The sequence below is a fragment of the Borostomias antarcticus genome (genome assembly GCF_949987555.1).
Source record: "Borostomias antarcticus genome assembly, chromosome: 10".
In the NCBI taxonomy this organism is placed as follows: Eukaryota; Metazoa; Chordata; class Actinopteri; order Stomiiformes; family Stomiidae; genus Borostomias; species Borostomias antarcticus.
In genome coordinates this window covers 14,048,818-14,070,643 of record NC_140243.1, presented here as the reverse complement: position 1 = coordinate 14,070,643, position 21,826 = coordinate 14,048,818, and the positions used below count along the sequence as shown (strand labels likewise).

General features: G+C 47.2%; 1 protein-coding gene across 1 annotated transcript in view; it reads right to left on the bottom strand.

Annotated features, from left to right (window-relative positions):
* eif3ea (eukaryotic translation initiation factor 3, subunit E, a) overlaps positions 1-20,752 on the bottom strand; it is a 35,281-nt gene extending 14,529 nt beyond the window's left edge. Inside the window, exons 1-9 of the mRNA XM_084444213.1 lie at positions 20,653-20,752; positions 18,746-18,863; positions 18,345-18,462; positions 16,439-16,481; positions 15,531-15,635; positions 7,560-7,685; positions 6,975-7,099; positions 4,518-4,644; positions 1,799-1,900 (exon numbers count right to left, since the gene is read on the bottom strand). Coding sequence (XP_084300339.1) covers positions 1,799-1,900; positions 4,518-4,644; positions 6,975-7,099; positions 7,560-7,685; positions 15,531-15,635; positions 16,439-16,481; positions 18,345-18,462; positions 18,746-18,863; positions 20,653-20,742 — 954 coding nt within the window. The 5' untranslated portion in view covers positions 20,743-20,752. The remainder of the gene's footprint in view (positions 1-1,798; positions 1,901-4,517; positions 4,645-6,974; positions 7,100-7,559; positions 7,686-15,530; positions 15,636-16,438; positions 16,482-18,344; positions 18,463-18,745; positions 18,864-20,652) is intronic.
* Positions 20,753-21,826: the final 1,074 nt, after the last annotated feature.

Genomic DNA, 21,826 nt, shown 5'->3' with positions numbered 1-21,826 from the left:
GTTTAACAAGGTTGGTGATTGAGGGCTTGTGTCATGTCTTAGCTGAAATAGGAGACAGTACTAATATTGTTGCTAGTACATGTCGTCATGTGGAGAAGGCCTCCCCCCAGGGCATCTACACGGGAAAAATCTCATTTAAGTCAGTTCGTGCTCTGAATACTTTTCAGATTTTGGCTCAAAAGATCCATCTAAGCACAAACAAATCTGCACAAATGAGTTTAGTTACCAAGTTCCTTGTTTGTTAGAGCCTGGCTAGGGGAGCTGCAGGCTCTTTATATTAGCTTAAAAATAGATTACAATGAAATGGAACCTTCAGAAAACCGCTGACATGATTTATAAACATTTACTTCTGTGAGAGAGCCATTTGATCAGGCCAGATGGTTTTCATTCGGGGGCGTTTATCATGGAGAACCAGAGATGAAAAAGGGGCCAAATAGCCCCAGAGTTTAGCCTTCCATTCCTCCACAGGTCCACATTATCAAATCATTTGGGAAATCTCAATTACACTCTTGTATGCAAAGACTTCACTGTGGGATCGTGTTTCAGGGAACATACACAGAACACGGCACCAATTAGAACACCTGCTCAGCCTTTACATCTGATTGCTGCCCAGTGATTGGGCCTCCAGAACTTGCCCGGCCTCTCGTTAGTTAATTAGTCATCTCCTGGGCATAGCCAATCAGGGCACCACTTGATTTGCTATAAATGAGTGATGACTTAAATTTTCTCACAATTATGCGCGCTGAAACACAAGCCCCGCATTGTAAATAAGTTCACACAGACATTCTCAAAATCCCTGAGACGTGAAACAGTCATGGCAGACCAGACTTCAAACAATTACAGAATGCCATTTAAAGAATGCTGGCATATCTGCAAATGAAACGTGGTTCTCACTGATATTAATGAAAAACCTGTGTTGTTTAGTCTGCAGTTTAACTGGAAGATTACTCAGATTAAGCACGACCCCGAATGTACAGCTAGGCCTGCTTCTTAAAATGGAGGATCCACGGGATAAAAGCTATATTCAGTTGGAGGACCTGTGTATTTTTACAACCCTACTCCTCCACTCCTAGCTCAGGCCCTGCAGTTATCCTGGTTAGAGCGGTAAACATCAGGCCATTACCAACCAGTGGAAATAAACCATTGCCATCATGGCTGTGGATGACACAGCGACCTGTCAAACGAGCGTCTGCACGCCTCCGCAGCGCAGACCTTTCTTTATAAATCTTTTACTGTTGACCACTAGGCTGATAGACAATTACAGGCCGTCATAAAATCTGACCAGGGTCCTGAGTCACAGGGTTTCCCAGAGAAGGTCTCCATCACTGACAATGGCTGCTCTTGTCTGGAAGCACTCAGTCCCATACAGGGTCTTTACTGTCCAAGAGAGATTTGGGGTGTAGTCACCAGTGTGATAAAACAGATGAAGTCAAAGCAACAACAACTTTGGCCTGCCTGCTAGAGAAGCCCATGTTGGACACTATTCAATGGACAAGCATGTGTGAATGAGTCTGGGGGTCAGTTTAAATCACATGGACACTAATGGTGTTCAGCATTGTGTTACATGGGAAAGTCCAGTGGCGTAGTAGTAAGCCAATCAGATTCTCTGTTTATCAAGATCTCTTTACAGAGACAATGAAATACTCGGTTTCCCATAATTTTGAGGAAACAGAAAATGCAAGTGGGACACGAGACAGTCCTGAAATAGACTGGAGAGACAGAAATGAGTGTTGTTGTTTTGAAATGCCAACGCCACACTAGATACACAAGACAAAAGGTTGAGAGACACGTCACTTACCGACTCACACTCCCTCAGTTTCTTCTGAGCGCTGTCGAAGTCAAAGTTCACGTACAGACACTCCACAAACTCTGTGATGGGATCCTTGTAGGTGTAGGACTCCTGGAAAACAGGGTACAAAACATTACATCAGAGTGTGTGTGTGTGTGTGTGTGTGTGTGTGGACAGCTAGACTGTTACTTGTCATCATGTCTCGGTACCCAGGGACTCTCGTGCCCGGTTCCTGCCACCCCCACAAAAGTGGCCTACTAGAGTGGACCTCTATGGAGAGTGGATGAATCATCTCAGTACCCGTCTTCTACCCATTAACACCCACGAGAGAACCCATACAACCCAATCTCCCCCTCCACCTAGCTCCTTCCTGAATCTTACACCTGCTGCATCAATCGGTGCCATGTACGCAACTAAGGCTAATGGAAGAGGAGGACAAAGTTCTGCAGTATGCTTTTCTTTCTTTCTTTATGGGATAACTCTCCCCAAAAATGCCAGGTACATCGACAGATTTTACAGAGGCTTGTAAACTCAGCTCCTTCAGTGCAGCCATAGCAGTGATAAAGCTACAGTAATTAGCGCATAGATCTAGTTAGCATCTGTTTTGAGGGAATGCCGTTACTGTAGGACTGCTCCATCCTGGTACTTCATGTGGGGAAAAAATGAAGGAACACGCCTCAAAAAATGAAGCCACGTCCTTGCTGTTATGTGATTAGACAAATTCCAATGACAAAAACAACAACATTCCTCACAATGTTCACTCCCCTTTATACCCGATTTCCATTCGCTGTTTTCCCAGCCTCTCCTCTGACTACTTGTGGCCTAAAACACTGATGGACAGCGGGAACATAATTTTCAATATATCTGTCAGATTCAGTCACCTCAATTTAAACCACAATAGTTGAAGTAGCCTGACAAGCAGGCTCTAATGACTTGTGCTCTGTTACATTTCATAAAACAATAGCTAAACCATAGCTAAATAAACAGCAGATTGTACACCGCCTAGCCTTAAATAAAAACACCAGTTCAGTTCAAAACTCCCCCTAGTCCTTCCAAGCCATGCCAGGAGGATGAGTCTCTGGTAGCCTCAGACCCAGGCCCAGACCGGGGAGCACGGTGGGAGCACATGTTTTAGTGATTACACACACAGCCCACCGAGTCGGCGCTTATTTAGATTTCTGAGCCATTGATCTCTGAAGAAGCTACCGTTGTTGGCCGGGGAAAGACCTCAGTACTCTCCAATCAGACCGTCCCCGGCCATTCATCACTGCTAATGTGTTCAAGACGTCTCCAGCCAGGACCGTGGCTGTGCTACACCCCCCCCCTGCTCCTGGGCAGGAGCAACGCTGGCGATCAGGATCACAACCATACAGGGAGGAAGTGGTTTGTGATAATGCTTGTGATGAAAAAGCCCCGCTCGAGACGTTTAAGCTCAAATACACAGAGAATATCAGCTATACAAATATACAGAGAATAATAAACAGAGAATGTCCTTGTGGTGTAATGGTATGGCAGACGTGCAGGAAACCAGAGTTTGATTCCTCCAGGAACATTTAAACATGACTCTATAATGTGACAACTCCCTTTAATAATCCTGTTTACATATCACAGGGTTATTTTGTTAATCAAGAAAGAATTGTGGGAATCTGATATTTTCGCTTCAAAATAAAAAGATTGCTTCCCGTCTAGCCACTTCAAATTTGACTAAAACCAGCCTTGATTCCATACTGTATGTCTACCATCACTTGTTTGTTGCATTGTTGGTGTTCATGTAAACGTGGCCATTGTTGGCAAGGACAATCAATTGTAGATTCATTCATGTTACTCAGTTGACGACTTGGCTCGCCAGCCAGATTAAACATAAACAGTAACATTAGTTAGCAAGCTTCATGGATAAGAGCTCACTGCCGGGTGCCAGCCAATGAGCTAGCTAGTGGTTAGCTAATAATGGACATCGAGCTCTCAAATTGAATGGCTCACTTGTTTTAAAAGCGCTGTTTTTTTTTTTTTAACGGCTTTCATGTTTTTCCACCCTGCATTTAGGATTACATCATCAAATGGGTCATGCGAGTTTAACAAATTCGACTAAGGTGTATGTATACACACTGACTGGCCCCAAATAATGCGAGTACGGTCGGAGTACTCCACATATATTACTACGATTATGCTTACTTCAGCTAAGAGCATAATCACATTAATGCAATCAGAGTGTAGTGTTTACATGACTTATGCCTTATGCCGAGTTCCGACCGGAATGCGAAAGCGCCGCAAAGCGCAGCCGGTTAGCTTCCGGCGGCCGTGTTGACCAATGTGACCGTTCACACTGGCCGGCTCACGCTCTGCAGCGGGATCGTTTGGTGACCGCAGCAGAGACACTTCTGGAGGGAACAGCCAGACTCTGGCTGGTGTGAGAACTTCCTTATCCAGTGTGAGCCCGGCGTTGCTCGCATTACTGCCTTAAATGGCATTACACAGTGGCATGTGTGGTGTGCGTGTAAACACAGCCTGTGATGGTGGCCAACACAGCACTGCCAGACCAAAGTGAGAGAGAACCAGGCTGAGAAGACTTCAGGTAATACTGTAGGAAAGTCAATAACATTGATCCAATGGCCTAACGAGAATTTTTTTTATAGGTACAATAGGGACAAAGTGGGACCAGATGGGCAGCCATGGGCAACTGTCCAAGTGTATATAGGTAGTGTATTAGGCACAACGTATGTTCCTTTACCTGCTGGATGACCTTCACCAGGTCCTTGAGGACCTGCCTGCGTTTACGCACGTCCTTGTTGGTGATGACGGCCGTGGTCAGGTACCTCAGGATGTGGGGGCACATGGTCTGAATGGCGTTCAGGTACCTTTCAGAGGATGGACACACGGACACACACACACACACACAAAAGACTAGTTCCTAACACACACCTCCTGTGGGGACAGCCTCAGATCTCCTCAGTGCCTGGGCAACATCCACCCATCAAGCCCCCCTGGCATTTAGCATGACAACCTTTTCCAGCCACACAGATCAGTTCCTAGCAGGCTGCTCTCAGTGTGACTCAGACCCAGGCGGTGAGCGCAGCCTCTCAATGGGGTCCTGTGTGTGTCGGAGGGGGAGAGAGAAAAGGAAACCCGGACTAACAGATACAGATCAGTGAGCAGTGACCTGCCCAGTAGCTGAAACCCGATACCCCTGGGCCTTGTTGTTCAACCACAGGTCAACTGGCTCAGGGCTGGGGGGATTGATGGTGGGGAGTAGGGGGGTGGGGGGTGAGAGAGTGGTTTGGAGGGGGGGGGGGGGGGGGGCATACAGACTGATTTTAACCCAAGACAACATCCTCCCTCTGGAGACTGCTTCAGGGCCTGGCCTGGCTTGCTGCCTTAAAAAACGACGCGTAGCCAACACTCATGCCTTGACAGAATGAGTGTCTGGGTTAATTGCGAGGCCACGGTCTCCGTCCGTATCCGAACGGCCATCTTCACCCCCCCCCCACGAGTCCCCTCCGTCGGGCAAATTAAATTTTAGGGGGGCGGAAGTCGAGTTTTCCCCCGTCGCTGCCGGCCCCTTCAGCCCTCCCATGGGCCGCGACAAGAAACACATGTTGTTCAGAGAGAGAGAGGGAGGGAGCAGGGCTTTACCATACAACGGTTTAATTAGCTGGAACAATTAAAGGACCAGGGGGCCTGTGGCACTTGTGATGTCGGGGTCTAAAAACAGCAGCGGTGAGCGGAGCGACATCCAGCCCCTCCCTCCCTCCCTTTGTCTTTGTAGTTGTGTGACTCGGGAGCGCACCGCAACGCTCGGCGCCGTGTTCCTGATTAACTTACACCTCCTCTCCCTCCTCCCCCGGGGGAGGGCTCTGGGCCCGCATGACTCACGCCGCCATCTCTGCCACGCTCAGGAGGAGACGACACCGTCCCGGCCTTCACCCGAGCCCCACTTAGGGGACTTCGTCATCTCGGGGAGCTTGGGGGACGACGGCGGTGTCCGCTGTGCGGGTGGCGGCGGAGGCACACGGCCAGGGAGGCGAGGGGGTTCGTATTCCCGAGAAAAGAGAGACGGGTGGAAAGAACAAGAGGGAGACAGCGCGGAGGAGAAAACAAAACAAAGTTCCAATTTCACGCCGCCTGTCCAGGGAGGGGGATGATGTAACCAGCCGAAGCTCGAGGTGCCTAGATAGCATCAATACTGCCCTATTGTCTTTCTGGCTGCACCTGCCTCACACTTTTGCCATTGGCATTCTCTGTCCCCCCATGCCCTTGAACTAGGCAGAGGCTTTGCTGCACAACCAGGTTCTGGAGGCGTCAGAGGTTCTGGTCCGAGGCTGAGGTTGGACTGATGGCAGGTCCAGCGCCCGGGGGGGGGGGGGGGGGGGGACCAGCCTTGGTGGGGGAGGGGGAGGCTTCTAGACTGTGAAACTGCCAAGCACACAAAACGACCTCAGTTTGTCCACACAGATGACTCTGAGCTTTTCATGAGTAATTATTATGCAGCTTTCCTTCATCAGCCTCAATACAATTAATTATCGAGAGGCACACATCCCTGGGTGTTGTGTTGTGGTGGCTTGGTATACTCACCACTTATCTGTTCAATTGCACTCAAATCACAAACCTACAATCAGTGTGTGTGTGTGTTGGGGGAGGGTGTGAGGCGGCATTAAAATAGGTGGTGTCTGTGTGTGTGGGTTTAACACAGTGTATATCAAGTTTCCGATCTGCGATACATATGGGCCGACTCTCAGCTTTAGGAGTAAACAGACCACACAAAAACACACACAGACTGAAACCACTTAAAGTACCAAGAAGGTTTTTGAAGCAGCTCCCCTCACGCCCCCAATATTAAGAGGAAATTGTTTTCTTGCCAAATTGAAGTTAGATCTGGGTAGAGGTTTGCAGCGTTTCATAAGTCCAACAGAACCAGGACCAAGCTGCCAGCTGAACCACTACAGGCCCATTAAGGCCTCCCCTCCTGGGCCAACTCAACCTGAGGCCTGGGGTTCAGCAGAGGTGCAGCTCCCAGGCTCTATACCCTCTCTCTTTGGGGATATATCCTTCCTCCAGTCACTAAAGAGGACTAGCTCTAGATTAGCTCAGGAGCAGAGCCCTCAGGGTCCCGAGGTAGTCCAGCGTGAGGACCAGAGCAGACCGTGCATGCGTATGTGTGCGTGTGTGTTGAGGATGGGAGACCACTCACTGAGGCTGGTAGAGGAACAGCTCGATGATGTTGTCTCGGCCTTTGGGGTGGTTGAAAAAGACGAAGAGAGACCAGTGGATCAGCCATGTCCTCTGCTGGAGAGACTGGAGAGGAGAGCTCACGGACTGGAGGGACGTAGGGGGAGAGAGGAGAGAGACAAATAGAGAAAGACAGATGGATTGAGACGGCAAGACAGACAGAAACAGAGAGACATGAACAGTGGGGCGAGAACAACAGTTATATACCAGTTTGGATTTGAGATATCCGTGGGTACTATTGTGTTCTGGGCAATTTAAGCAACGAGAAAAATAACTAACTTTCTCTTCCAAGTCAAAACCCTCACCCCTGCTCTGTCTCCAAACATCCACCCAATTAAGAAACTAACTACATCGCGTCCGCATAACTGCTGGAGTTGAACTTCTCCAGGAGTCAAGAGGAGAAAAAGAGGGAGGGAGGAAAAAAAAAAAAAAAAAAAAAAGACCTCTAAACCGCAGCAGTGCTTCGCTGAAAGGCGAAGTGGTCAATATGAGACTATGTAAGAGAATCCCAGGAGCTGGATCACATTCTGAGAGCTGGGGCATTTACGTTGTTATCGATAGTCTCCCGCAGGCGTGTCAGGTCTTCCATGGCAGCCTCCCAGTTCTGCATGAGGATCTCGGAGGCCAGCTTCCCCCACAGGGAGCTCAGCGCGTTCCTGTCTGTGGCCGGCACCTGGGGAGAGAGAGCAACGCTGGTTGGAGAGAGAGAGAGAGGGACGGAAACGCAGAGACGAACTCACCATTTTCCTGAACCTCATCCACGCGGAGCTCAGCGTGGTCCTGTGTAAGAGACGTGGGGGGTGAGAACGCGGGGCTGTCGGACCGCTCGTTAGGCACTTCACTGAGTATTCATGGTTCGTTCATGTCCCCTATGTCACGCCCCCCCCCCCCACCCCCCCCCCCCAACTCTAGACCCCCGCACACCCTTTCCAGCTTGCATATGTAAGTATTACTTTGATGCTCAACCAACTTGGAGACCCTCTGGGAAAACAACACTGCAGTGGAAAGTTGAACTTGAGGCCTTTTGAGCGGGCAGAGCGTGACACAGCTGAGACTGCCTGGCTCCTGAATGACCTGGCAGATCCCATACTGATATAAGCCCCCGCATTATACCAGGGTGAGACCAGACATCAGCATCCTTGGACAGAGAGAGAGAGAGAAAGATGGAGAGAGAGGAGAGACCCAGACATCTGCATCATTGGACAGAGGGGGGGGGAGTGAGAGAGAGAGAGAGAGAGAGAGAGAGAGAGCTGATGCCTCTGCTAGTTTGGCCTCCAGGGCACATCTGCATGGGGCAGTGACTTCTCTTATTTATACTGGGTAAATGGATTAAATTATGTCATCTTGAGGGAATGGGGCTTGACAGAGAAAGAGAAATGGATCATGAAAGACTGTTTAGCTTTTTATAAAACCTAATTTGCTGCACTTTGAGATACTGCAACCACTGCATTGCAGATGACCGGGCACTGCGATCCTTCCAGATTACCACGGTAACTAGAGGCATATTTGAAGCATGTGTGCGCTGCCCGTACAAATGTGCAAGTGCTAAAACGTTTGGTTAGACTGTGTTTACTTAATGCTGCAACTCTTAAAAAATGTGCCGGGTGGTAAATGGTCTAGAGACACATGATACTAAATATAGGCCTGCAGTATCTCTGCTCCTCTCCTACCCTAGCCCATCTTTATTTGGATTTAAGAAGGGACTAATATCAGCTCACTTACCCACACCCACGCCTAGCTCTGCCTGGGTCAAACTGCCACTGCGTTCACAGACATGTATACGCAGGCTGGCTGGTTGGGAAATGTTGGGATGGGGGGGGGGGGTCAAGAGGTCAGATGGTCTGTGACATCACCATTCCAGAACTACACCAGTCAGATCTAATCTCATTAGGACATGATGGTTGAGTGTGAATGTGGAGACGTATAACTGATAGGATCACTGAATCAAATGCTACCCTAATCGCTCTTCACTTCCACGTCTGCAGTTGTAATGATATCTGAGCAGATCAACAGCCGCAGCGCCAAACAATAGCTGTGGGGTTGGGAGGATAGGGATGGAGGGAGAGAGAGAGGAGAGGCTGGAAGACCTAGCATCATCCCAGAGCTCCACCTGACTCGTCTCTGACCCCTGGACGAGCCCGTATGAGAAACGCTGGCCCCTCTGAAGAGGATTGAATGAAGCCTCTAGTGCCCTACTAGTGCTAGTACTGCTACTGGACACTCTAGTTTGGGAAGCACATGTCTCGTGTGCTTTGATACACTAGGCTAGAGAAGAGGGGGAGAAGTGGTGTGGGGGAGAGAGAGAGAGAGAGATGGAAGAGAAAAAAGAATTAGACAGAAACAAAGGAGTAGTGTTATCCAAAATGTTGGTTAGTGGAGGCGTTGACTAATGAGGTTGAGATGATACATCAGGGGAGCAGCGGTGTGGGTCTCTCCACAGCATCAGGAGAGCAGCGGTGTGGGTCTCTCACAGCATCTGGAGGTGTTCAACGTCTACTTGAAGCCGGAGGAATAAACGGCACGTAATGTTTAGATGCTTGATTGGATTGAAAAATTCATCAAGAGTCTGTAAATATCCTCAGGAAATGTCTTGGCCATCAAGCTGTTATATGTCACCTTCCTGGCCCGGTGAGTCCAGAGTCCACGGATAGTTCAACTTCACCACCTGCAGAGGGGATGCCGCTGGGGTTGGCTTCACAAACAATGCCAGATCTTCCAGAAGGGCTGTTTGGCTAACCTCTGAGCCAGCTCAAACATGCAAATGATGATTGTGATAATCTCCTTTCATTGCTTGAAAGAAAACATCCTGCTGAATTATGCCATTAAGTCAAAGCAAACTCTGCCGTTATGCTAAACCAGCTGTCGAAATACAAAACAAGGAGAGACATCTTAGGGGGACAGCCACCCTTGAGCTAGCGGTACGCTACTGGTTCTGATTAGGACAGCAAAGGAGGAAAACAAACAGAAATAAGAAGGTAATGGAAGGCAGGCGGGGCCTCCCTGATCCTGGCCACGGTAATCACCCCAGAGTGGATGTGGGGCTACACCCTGAGGCTCATGGGAAACGCGGTCCCACAGTAGCTCACGATAACACCAAACACCAGACACAGTGACATGAGTCAAGCAGGAAGTCAGGGCGTGTGTGTGTGTGTGTTGGACAGCCACAGAAACCCAGACGCTCGCCACACACCCCCTCAGCCCCGGGGGCAGCCAGCAGTGTGGACCGTGAGACACCACAGATCCACGGCTGGAGGAAACGACAGGGTCAGGATCGGGTTCCCTCGCTTGGGCTCAGTAATTGAGAAAAGCTGATTATTAGGACACAGGGGCTTCTCCTCAAGAGCCGGTGAGAGGCTTTATTAATTATACAGCAATGTTTCAATGAGCTGCTGTACAAAGAGAGGATGACAGGTGGAAAAAATGTATTTGGAGACGTGTGGAAACTCAGTGGACGACGGTCACTCATCCCATCCATCCACAACAGTGGACGTCTTTGAACACACATCGGACTGCTCAAAATGACTCAGAGGAGGAGTCATAGGGACAGATCAGCACTGCAGCAGTGAGAAGGGGGGGGGGTAGACTGTCTGCCAGTAGAAAAGGTCAGCGTTTCATCTCAAAAAAGTGTCTTGTTTTGTTTGTTTTGTTTTTTCTCTCCTCTTGGACGTCCCAGCCTGCTACGTTTGGCTGACCTCCAGGTCATTATGGCAGCTCTCTACACACTGCCTGGCTTTCACTGCCGGCCACGCTAGAATAGTTTCAATACCTGGGGTTTTCCAGCAGTTACCTTAAGTTTCCATTGGTTCACGAAATGGGGCACATTTTCGCTGACTGACCAGCAACAATAAATTTACTGTGCTGGGGACACTCAATCTTTATTCTCAACATCCAATCCCTGCATTAACTGATGATATGAATAAGTTGCTCTTTTCGCACTGGGCCACGCTGTAACCAGAGCTGAGGCCTGGATTTTGCAAGGCTGGCTTCCTTCGTTTAATTGACTGGCTTTCCCACGTTAAATGACTAGCGGTGCCTCACCTCTCTCATAAGGGGGTGGGGGGGGGGGGGGGGTGATGGGGGTCCTGGAAAGATGGGAGGTCCACAAAACACTGAGAACAGAGAGGGAGTGGTGGTGGTGGGGGGGTGGTATAAAGACTCCCACTGATGAAATCCATTTCTCCCTTTCTCAGAGAGCCTTAGCATTGTCAGACTCAGCAACACGGATCTGGTTACCAATCTCGTTTCTGGCTGGAGTTTCAAATAAGGGGGCTAACAATTTGAGGGGTAAAATCAACGCTGGAATACAAATCAACATACCTCCGTTAGAGCAATTTGGGTTTGTTTAGACTGAGTTGCAAAGCCATAAACAATTGGGTGGAGCAGGGGGGGCACATCCGCTGCTCTGCTTTTTGAAGTCTCTCTGTTTTTTTGGGGACCGGGGTGGGGATGAGGGGTGGGAGGGGGGATGATCGTGTCAGAGAGTCCTTATCATCTTGTCTGGGATGTCTCGCGCTTGCATGGATGCGACAGCATCAAGGAGACAACTGATCAAACCGAAGGACCAACTGCTTTGGGTTAAGAGTCTTGTTTACAGCTAGAAGGCCCGTCGTCCCTTAGAGCCGCTGCCAGACCTTGCTTTTCAGAGAGGACACTCCAGCATCATCACCAGGCCCGACCGGAGTCACTGACAACCCGCCATGGAAACAATGTGGAGAGTATCATATGCCAATTAGACGGGGGAACTCAAGATGGCCCTCATGTTTTTCATTCTAATGAATATGCAAAACGCTGATTTTTTTTTATTTATTCTGGCCATTCTTTTCAAAACTGGCTTTGGCTCAGGTCTTCACTTTAACCACGGAGACAAACAAAAAAAAAACTGTTGAACTAACAAGAGTTGGAATCTTCTTCCAACAGAAAAATCCCTAAGGTCATGGAGGCATCCTCCTCCATAGAGCAAAGAGGCTGAAATAATGATTTCTCTAGACCCAGATGAAGCCCGTGTTAGGCCTCTACCCCTATGGTGCAACATCAGCACTCTCCCTTACTCTTCCACAGAGTTGCTTGGTTCGGAGATGCTGGGCTTCTTGTTTCCTGGAGCCGGTTGCACCAGTCATTACTAAGTGGTGACTAGGCCTAGTCATAGCCTAAGTGTTGACTAACTCGAGATTTAGTCACTACTAAATTTAAATGGGTTGCACCACTCACGACTAGTTCCTAGTAACAACTAAATATTTACACCTCCCTGGGAGGTGGTGTAAGTGATGACTAGTGCGAGGAAGTAGCTAATACTAGCGTCTTCAACTCTGCTATTAGGACGGAGGTGGGCTGAAACATTGTAGCTAAATCTGTCGGTGGAAATGTTGTTGTTTTTTAGCAATGTCTTAGTTATATCAAGATTAAGCTAACTATTGGCACCGGTGTGCTTATTGGTGTCATATTTAATAAGTTTGAGTAATTTCACGATCGAGCTAGCTAACCACCTTTAGCTCATTTGGCTCTGTTGCTGGTTAGCAATGAGAGGCGCAGTCCCAGCCCAGTTGATAACTCTCCGTTGCGGGTTGGGGGGATGCAACGGTCGGCTGGGATCCTGCCTCATAGTTAACCAGCAACTGGTCAGTGGACTGTACCAGGCAGCCTACGGTATGTCTGAATCAAAGAACGTTATCAAACAATCTTGGGAACTAGCTGGCTAGGATAATTTAAGCATAACAATCCAACGGCTAACTCCCCCAAAAGAACCCCTCCACTGCACAAGCACCAAGTCCAATAATAATAATAAGCACAAGCTACAGAGTGCAACGTTAGCCTTGCTAACGGAGATAATGAATTTGGAGGAGAGTTGCAGCTGGTGCTAAACGAGGCAAAGGAAGAACATTTTGTGGACTATTATCACAGCCATTTCACAGTTGGGATTATACAGAAAGGTGAGGATCGAGCCTGTGTTGGATGACCAACTCAAATGCCTGGCTAGCTCAATATTGTTTTAAGTTTAACATGAATCGTATGCGAGCCGGAGCCCGTCGCTTTCACTGGATGACTCGAGAAGCATGCTACATTTATCTCGCATACTAAACATGTTTTCGTGGAGTAGTACAGGTATGTACTAAATCGCATGTAGTAGGCGAGTTGCAGTATGTACTATATAGTATGTAGTATGGACATTCGGACACAGCCCAAGCTCCTTGGTAAGGGCTGGGTAAGGGCGATCAACCTCGTTTACATTTTTACTTGCTTACCGATTGGCTATTTGGATCCTGCCGTCACCGTCATACAACGACTATTTTTTAGTAACTAGTTAGTAGTTACTAGTTAAGACAATGCCTAAATTGCCGTGTTGCAACCAAAATTAGACACCAACTAGTATGCGACTAACTAGTAGCAACTAAGAGTTTAGTCAGGGTTTAGGCGTGACTAAATGCTTGGGTTTAGTCACAAGATAAGACAAACTGGTGCAACCCAGTCCTGGTCTTGAGAAAGACAGAGCTTCCTGGTCCTAAAAGAGGCAGTGCTTCCTGGTCCTTTGAGGAAAAGCTTCCTGGTCTTGAGAGAGACAGTGCTTCCTGGTGCTGAGAGAGAGAGAGTGCTTCCTGGTGCTGAGAGAGAGACAGTGCTTCCTGGTCCTGAGAGAGAGACGGTGCTTCCTGGTGCTGAGAGAGAGACAGTGCTTCCTGGTCCTGAGAGAGAGACAGTGCTTCCTGGTGCTGAGAGACAGACAGTGCTTCCTGGTGCTGAGAGAGAGACAGTGCTTCCTGGTCCTGAGAGAGAGACAGTGCTTCCTGGTCCTGAGAGAGAGACAGTGCTTCCTGGTCCTGAGAGAGAGACAGTGCTTCCTGGTGCTGAGAGAGAGACAGTGCTTCCTGGTCCTGAGAGAGAGACAGTGCTTCCTGGTCCTGAGAGAGAGACAGTGCTTCCTGGTGCTGAGAGAGAGACAGTGCTTCCTGGTCCTGAGAGAGAGACAGTGCTTCCTGGTGCTGAGAGACAGACAGTGCTTCCTGGTGCTGAGAGAGAGACAGTGCTTCCTGGTCCTGAGAGAGACAGTGCTTCCTGGTGCTGAGAGAGAGACAGTGCTTCCTGGTGCTGAGAGAGAGACAGTGCTTCCTGGTGCTGAGAGAGAGACAGTGCTTCCTGGTCCTGAGAGAGAGACAGTGCTTCCTGGTCCTGAGAGAGAGACAGTGCTTCCTGGTCCTGAGAGAGAGACAGTGCTTCCTGGTCCTGAGAGGGAGACGGTGCTTTTTCCTGCCCTCCTGACGCTCTCTCTCTCTCCGTCTGGTTCATCTTTCTCTAATTTCTGAGGGCAGTGGGAGAGAAGCCACTAACACCGGAGCCCAATCAGTTAGACCTCAGTTGTTGGGGGGAAACGAGAAGTGTGTGTGTGTAACGAGGATACTGTCAGAATTCCCACTAAACTGTCATCATCTTCCCCCGCAAACCTACTTTGCTGTCATCAGAGAGAGATGTAGAGAGAGAGACACACACTCAGATAGACATGGAGAGATACAGAGACAGACAAGACACAAAGAGAGAAAGAGACAAGACAGAGAGAGAGAGAGAGAGAGAGAGTATGCAAGAGAAAGAGACAGACAGAGGCAACATGTGCACTTCTCTCAGTTCACGGTGATGCATGACATAACTCCTAAGCACTCCGAAGCCCAAGGATCCGGACAAGGAGATATCTGGCTACAGATTTAAAATCAATAAGCTCTCCGGCACAGCCCGCCCAGTGAGAAGACTAAAGACAGATTATGAAGTCCACCGCTGAACACTTGGCCCAGTAAAAACCCTGCCCAAGTCCTTGAACAACAGCCTCATATTGGAGACGTGCAGGGAATTGGATGGAGAATGACGTCAGCTTTTCACATGCAATTACTGATCACTGCTTTCCTCCTCCTCCTTCTCCTCCTCCTCCTCCTCCTCCTCCTCCTCCTCCCCCTCTTCTTCCTCCTCTCCCTCCTCCTCAACTCGACTATAGTGCGCTCGGCTTTGAGAAATTACAGTAATCTGGCAAAACAATCCGGCTGCGTAATTCCATTTCTCGTAATGAATCTGGATGAGCCAAATAGATTAGTGAAGGCCTGTATCTCAAGACAATAGTGTAATACCTAAAATTCAATGCCAAGGACAATGTCAAGGGCATGTACAGTTACTGTTATTCATATATTATACCCTCCATAATCTGCTATTTGGCACATATCTGTCCAGAACTCCAGGGCTGGAACACCACATGATGAACAGTAATTTCTAAAACTAAAAGGGATAATCTCAAAGAAATTGCATGGCCCTTTTACCTTGAGAGAATCCCCAACAGGGTATCCATGTTTTGGGTGGGTCCATTCACATTTAAGACCATAGTATTTAAAATGCTTTACTTTATACTTCAATAACAAGACTCTTGAATTGACAAGTAGAAGCAAGAACCAAGAAAGAGTCTTGATATACAAGCTTTTTCCTGCACTACTGCTGTGAGTTGCAATGACTATTACCTAAACATTGGTTCTTGTTAGCTCCAACTACTCACCAGAACACGGAAGAAGTACAGGTACTCAGCCGCTCCGGAGTAGTTTCCACACTCGTACTGGAACTTGGCATATCGGTAGAGGGTGTCCAGGTACTCCTGACGGAACTGGTGGGAAAACAGAGTCTAGGTTAGCTCCACTGATGCAGAACATGATGCAGGAAGACATGTGAAAGCATCCTGTCTGACCTTAACTGATTATGACAGTTTAGGGTCCGCCCTGCAGTATGGATAGGACAAGATCTGGACCTGGGACTGGGTGGGGTAAAGGCTGGGCCTTGGTTTAGGGTTAGGCCTGGTCTTAGGCGTGGGCTTAGGCCTGGGACTGGGCTGGATCTTGATTTAGGGTTAGACCTGGGGTTGGGGCCCTTGGGTTAGGACAGAGCCCATATTCACCGAGCATCTTACAGTAAGACTGCTGATCTAGGATCCAATGATAACGAAGTCCGTATAATTTTTTATCAAAAGGGAAAACGGATCCCTGATCAGCACTGCTCTGAGACGCAGATCTGATCCCTGATCAGCACTGCTCCTTTGAGACTTGAAGGCGGGGGGGTGGGGGCGGGGCTGTGGAGGTGCAATGAGGACAGGGTGCAGGTCAGCAGGGTGCTGGGGTGGGAGGGGACCAGCGTCACGCCAAATATAGAATCTCCGGCATTCTTGCGGCCAGACCCACGGGTCCCGAGCTGGTCCGTGTATTCTTAACAATCCACCACAGAATGTAAATGTCCGCAGAATTTTCTGCAAGCCATAAAAACCCTGAAAATGAGTTAAGGTTTTTGGGAAGTCATTTCACGTCTCCCTGCTCCGGCCGCCGCCCCCACTACACCCCCTAAACAACCACGGGTTCACTGGGGAGTCATGGGAATTGCAAGGAAGAAGTGAGATGTCAGCACAGCCAGCCAACTTACACTGTGTTTCTCCGCCAGATACTCAAACAGCATACGTCCGTCCCTGAAAGAGAGCGAGGGTGGTGCAGAGTTAGTCAAGGACTCATTTAATGGGAGTCAACAGTTGGTTTACGTTAGCCGTATTTGGAGATTCATTCAGGTGTGTTTTTTTCCATTCGTAGGGCAGATCAAGAGCCCGGGTAAATAAAGGGACATTTCAAGTTTAAAACGGGCTGACAGGCTGTTTATTCCTGTGTCTTTGCTGCTAGATTTCTCGGCCAGCCATGTCCAACAAATGACAGTTTGGGTAAAGATGATTTCTCTTGATTTGTAATTATAGACTTGGAGCTTCAAGCGAGTTTCTCTCCTGACTAAATGGTAGTCAGTTCTTTATTCTGCTAGGATCTACCACCATAGACTTACCTTGTGTGTGTGTGTGTGTGTGTGTGTGTGTGTGTGTGTGTGTGTGTGTTGATTAGCCTCTGCCATAACTCAACATCTTGGGCCCTCCCTGCCCCGTGCCTAAAGCATGATGAAGGTTAGGCCCCAGCCTTACCTGGGAGACAGCTCCACTGAGCATGCAGCCCTGCTACGCACCAGGGACAAACCTACAACCCTGATTAATTTTTGTTGTATTCTATTTAATTATTTTGTATATGTATATCAGTAAGTATATACCTCAACCAGTGCTCGACTCAACCAATGGTAGAAGAGTAGAATACCAATTTCCCCTGGTGCCACACTTATTTCACCAAAGTCACAAGACAATGATCAAGTACTGTTTTACGACAGGAATTTGACAAGCGACAGGGCAATTCCCTTTGATTTCTGGAGTTAATTAAGTCAAATGCCAGTCTACAGCGGGGGTAATGGGTACAACTAGAGATGACAGGCTCTCCGCTTTGAGCTGTAGAATTATCTTAAATGAATGATCTCACATCTTAACATAAGTGAACAAGAACCAGGGATTGTCTTAGATTTTGCCTCTTGTATTATTTCAAGCTCAGAGTGATCCTCTATGCATGCCCAGGCCGGCACCCAAACCAGCTCAAAAACTCAACAGCAGCATCCTGCCTAACTTCAGTGGAAAATATATGCACTGCTGTGGGTATGCTAAATATTGCTGTTGCTTGCCTGTTGGTTCAAAAATAGAGGATTTCAGTGACCCGCCCAGGGCAAACCTTGTATTGTTTCACAAATCCAAGACTATCAAATCAGAATCCCAGTATAACAAGAAGAGATAGGCCTAGAAATAGAAACATAATCCTCCAGGCTCACAGAGATGACTCAAACTGCCACTGACTAGAGCAGTCTGCAGTAATCACATGGCTTTAAACTACACATTACAGTAGTATTATAAACCATATGAGATGTTTGATTTAATAAACAACCATGTCTCTGACCAAAGCTGAAAAAACACATTGGCAAGTGGATGATGGGTTATTTTGGTAAAATTAACTCTCTTCCACCAAGAAACCGAGTAGGCTAAAGGATAAAGACTTGAACCAAACTATTCTAATCACAACAGTCAGCGCCGAGTCGACCAAACAGCCTTTAATAACGCCCACCGCAGCATCTAGTATCAGTTCTGGTTGCTGAGGATGCTAAATGAAACCCTGAAGCAATTTGAGGGACATTTTCATGCCAATTACTTGATTACAAATCCACCCTGTGAGGCTGCCATGCCTCTCTTTGAATCAAATGACACCTCAAAAACCACTGATCACAGAATCCAGCAAGCAAGACCACTGAATGAAGCACTGCACTGGGAATTCCAAAAATGCTTTAAAGCTATTAATGTGATTATATTCAGTCACAGATAAAATGGCATTACCAATGAAACTGCCAATGGATGTGTGCGTGTGTGTGTGTATGCGCGCATGAGTGTGTGAGCGTGCGTGCCCAGTCAGTGCTGGTGCTAGCTCACCTGGTTGACTGCATCTGCCTAGTAGTCTCTGGGTCCTCAAACATCTTGACGATGGGCTCAGTCTCAGACTGCAGCTGCTTTAGCTGAGCCACCACCGTGGTCCTCTTCTCCCTCAGAGCTGGGAGGACAGAACACAGGAGCTGCTCATGATGTTGTTCTGTCAGTAGGCTATAGGCTAAGTGAGCCTGGAAGATCTACTGAGGGAAGCTATATGCCATGTGGACCACATTAGAGAGTGTTGTGTGAATGCTTTCATGCGTCATAGTCAGGAAAAGCATCTTTTATTTTTTTCTAAACAATAATAATCTATCAACCATTGATATGTATATCAAGATATCCTAGTCTGAGACAGTGGGCATCTGTATAGTTAGTATGTGTTGACATGTTCCGTAACTACTTACAGTGGGGGATCTCCTTGTCAGGAAACAGGTTCTTGTACACGTCCATGGCGAAGTCCACCATGTTGGTTTCACTGAGTAGATCCAGTTTGCCATGGAGAAGCTCCTTCTCATTGTAAATCTGGGAGAGAGGCAGAGGGAGGAGAGGAAAGGAGAAAGGGAGTGGTGAGAGAGCGATGGCCTTTTCTGGTCTGAACCAAGAGGACAACCTGAGGATATGAGGGCTATTTTACCACGTCTAAGTTCCAGACACTACTGGCTACCTCAACACAAGAATGGTTCTGAAGCCACCTCACCATCTCCACTAAACAGAATGTCTCTGCACTGTCATGTATTGTCCTTGCACCCTGTCTATAACTGTTGTCTATCCATTAATATTAGGGCTGCACAATATATCGTTTATGCATCGCCATCTCAATGTGCACATGCGCAATAGTCACATCACAAGGGCCTGCTATGTTTTTATATTTTTCCCCCTGCTATGTTAACTCAAAACATGTCATGCTACAAACATTTTGCTCAACTTTTTAATTTTGATGACTGTCAAAAACTAAGAGAGGCATTATTAGTAGGCGTTTTGGAACGCAGTCAAGACACTTGGCTACCGGTGTAAGCAGACGTGAGGATCACTGTTTAGTTCTAACCTCATATAGGACATACTGTAGGCCTGTATGTTTACAAGTTTGCTTAATTCTGTTGTAAACAAACAAAATATACTGCAATATATATCGCAAAAAAAAAAAAGCATCGCTGCAATGTAATAAGCGTTATGCACCAACAGTCCAGAACAAATTCCTAGTATGAGTAAAAAACTACCTGTCAAAAATACACCTGAATCTGAATGCTGTAATATTGCTGTGTTGGTGAAATAGTACACCTGAGCAGCTATTTATAGTTGTCACAACTGGAATATTAAGGACCCATGCAGACTAAGGTTTGGGTAACCTGTGGCTTTAATATGAATGTTAGTTAGTTAGCTAGCTAGCCTACTACAAAAGAGAAGCGAACCTAGTATTTTGCTAACTTAACGTTAACTAACAGACTAGACTGCCTAACCAGCTAGACATAATGACGTTAACGTTACTCTCGTTAAACCTGTGAGAAGTGAATTTGTCACTTTAATTACAGTTATTTGTGCAGCTGAGCAACATCTGGTTAGTTAGCCAGCTAGCTCAGGCCTAGTTGTCTAGCCCCTGACTCTGTGGCTTGAGTTGGGGGCTGGGGCCGGGGGCTAACGTAAGCATGCTAGCTAGCTAGCTTTTAGCTGTGTTACTTAGCCATACATCCACCAGGCGAAGGTTTTCATAAAGATGTCTTGCTTTGGTGTATAAGTATACTGGGCACTCGTATCGATAGAAATATCTAACGTTAGCTACTCGCTACGATTGCTAGAGAAAACGCAGCTAGCTCGAACACATGAGCACACGCGAGAGGGATAGAGCAAGCTGACGTTAGCTATTACTAGCTGGTAGCACTATGGCTAGCTGGTAGCACTATGGCTAGCTGGTAGCACTATGGCTAGCTGGTAGCACTATGGCTAGCTGGTAGCACTATGGCTAGCTGGTAGCACTATGGCTAGCTGGTAGCACTATGGCTAGCTGGCTGCTTTGCCCGGTGATTGTAAGCACGAAGAAAACATGTTACTTCGTATTATAGCTCTCACCAGATCTTATTAATCTAAAACACATAGTATAGGTTGGCTATTTGACGTCTAATGCAACAATGCTCAGTTGACAGGCGTGGAGATTCAGGGTTGTAGCTAGTGCTAGCTAGCCAGCTTCCTAGCTGGGTAGTGGGACATGGACGGCTCTGTTCCGCACGTGGCCATTACAGCTTATATAAAGGTTCTCGATACTTTCCCGATTACATTATAGATTGTATAGCTAACATAGAGAATACAATGCACATACCTCTTTGACAGATAAGAATTCCAACAAAGGAAAGACGAGATGTCTGTCCAAAAAGTGGGCAATTTTGGTGGTTAGGTCGTATTCCGCCATCTTGCCTGACCAAAAGGAAGTAGGAACGAAATACTACTTTGCAGTGAAGAGCCAATCAGGATCAGTGAGATCGTTCAGCATCACCTCCATCAGCACCACTGATTCTTTTTGTCTACAAATGACCCGGTGCAGTGTTGCAGGACGCAAAAGCAAACGATGCGGGAAAAACATCAACAAAAAATATCCCAGACCATGGAATGCAATAATTTCAGTAGTCATACCACTAGTGAAAATGTAAAAAAAAAGAAGTATATGGGTTATATCTTGTCTGGACACTGGAAAGTTGCTTTCTCAGCAAGATTCGCATGAAATAGATTAATTGTATGAGGTGCAACACTATACAATTCATATGACAGAGTCATATATTATCCTATAATATACTAATCACTCTGATCACTCCAATATTAGATCCATGTTCTTTCATATAGAAGATCAAAGATCATAGTTTTTCTAGTTATGAGATCATACTTTATCTTCACTGAGTGTGCAGCTCCTTATGTTATAAGGAAATAATAGGCTGTTTCAGATGAGAGTATTTGACTGTATATCACATAGTATGTGAATACTCATGTAGCCTATGGGAATGTGTATTCAGCCTTTCTCCTCCACAGGCCTACTCAAAAGGAAGCATGGGTATAGTAAACCTTTCAAGACTCTCATAACTCGCCTGTAGTGTTGATACAATGAAACATTTCATTTATGAAGAGGGATTCCTTTGCCAAGTGAACTTGTTGAATTTTAAAACACTGGGCCCCCTCCAGGCCCCACTATTCCCCAACAGTATCAGAGTATCAGATATAGTTCACAGAGCCCAGAGGGTGGGACACATCTCTGGAAATCTTAAAATGTTTGGAATAAATACACAGTATCCACATATAATTAAACATGATTCAATTTTCCTAATTAAATAATAAACAAACAATCAAGCTATTTCATAATTTGGGTTCCCTGGCTGTCCGTCCGCAGAGTTAGAATGTCTTCACTGTCCAGCACAAATCTTTTTTTCCCCTCTCTCCAGCAGCTGCCTCATAAAGATGCCCATGTGTGCACCATACCCGGGAGAGAAGAGCCAATATCAGCTACT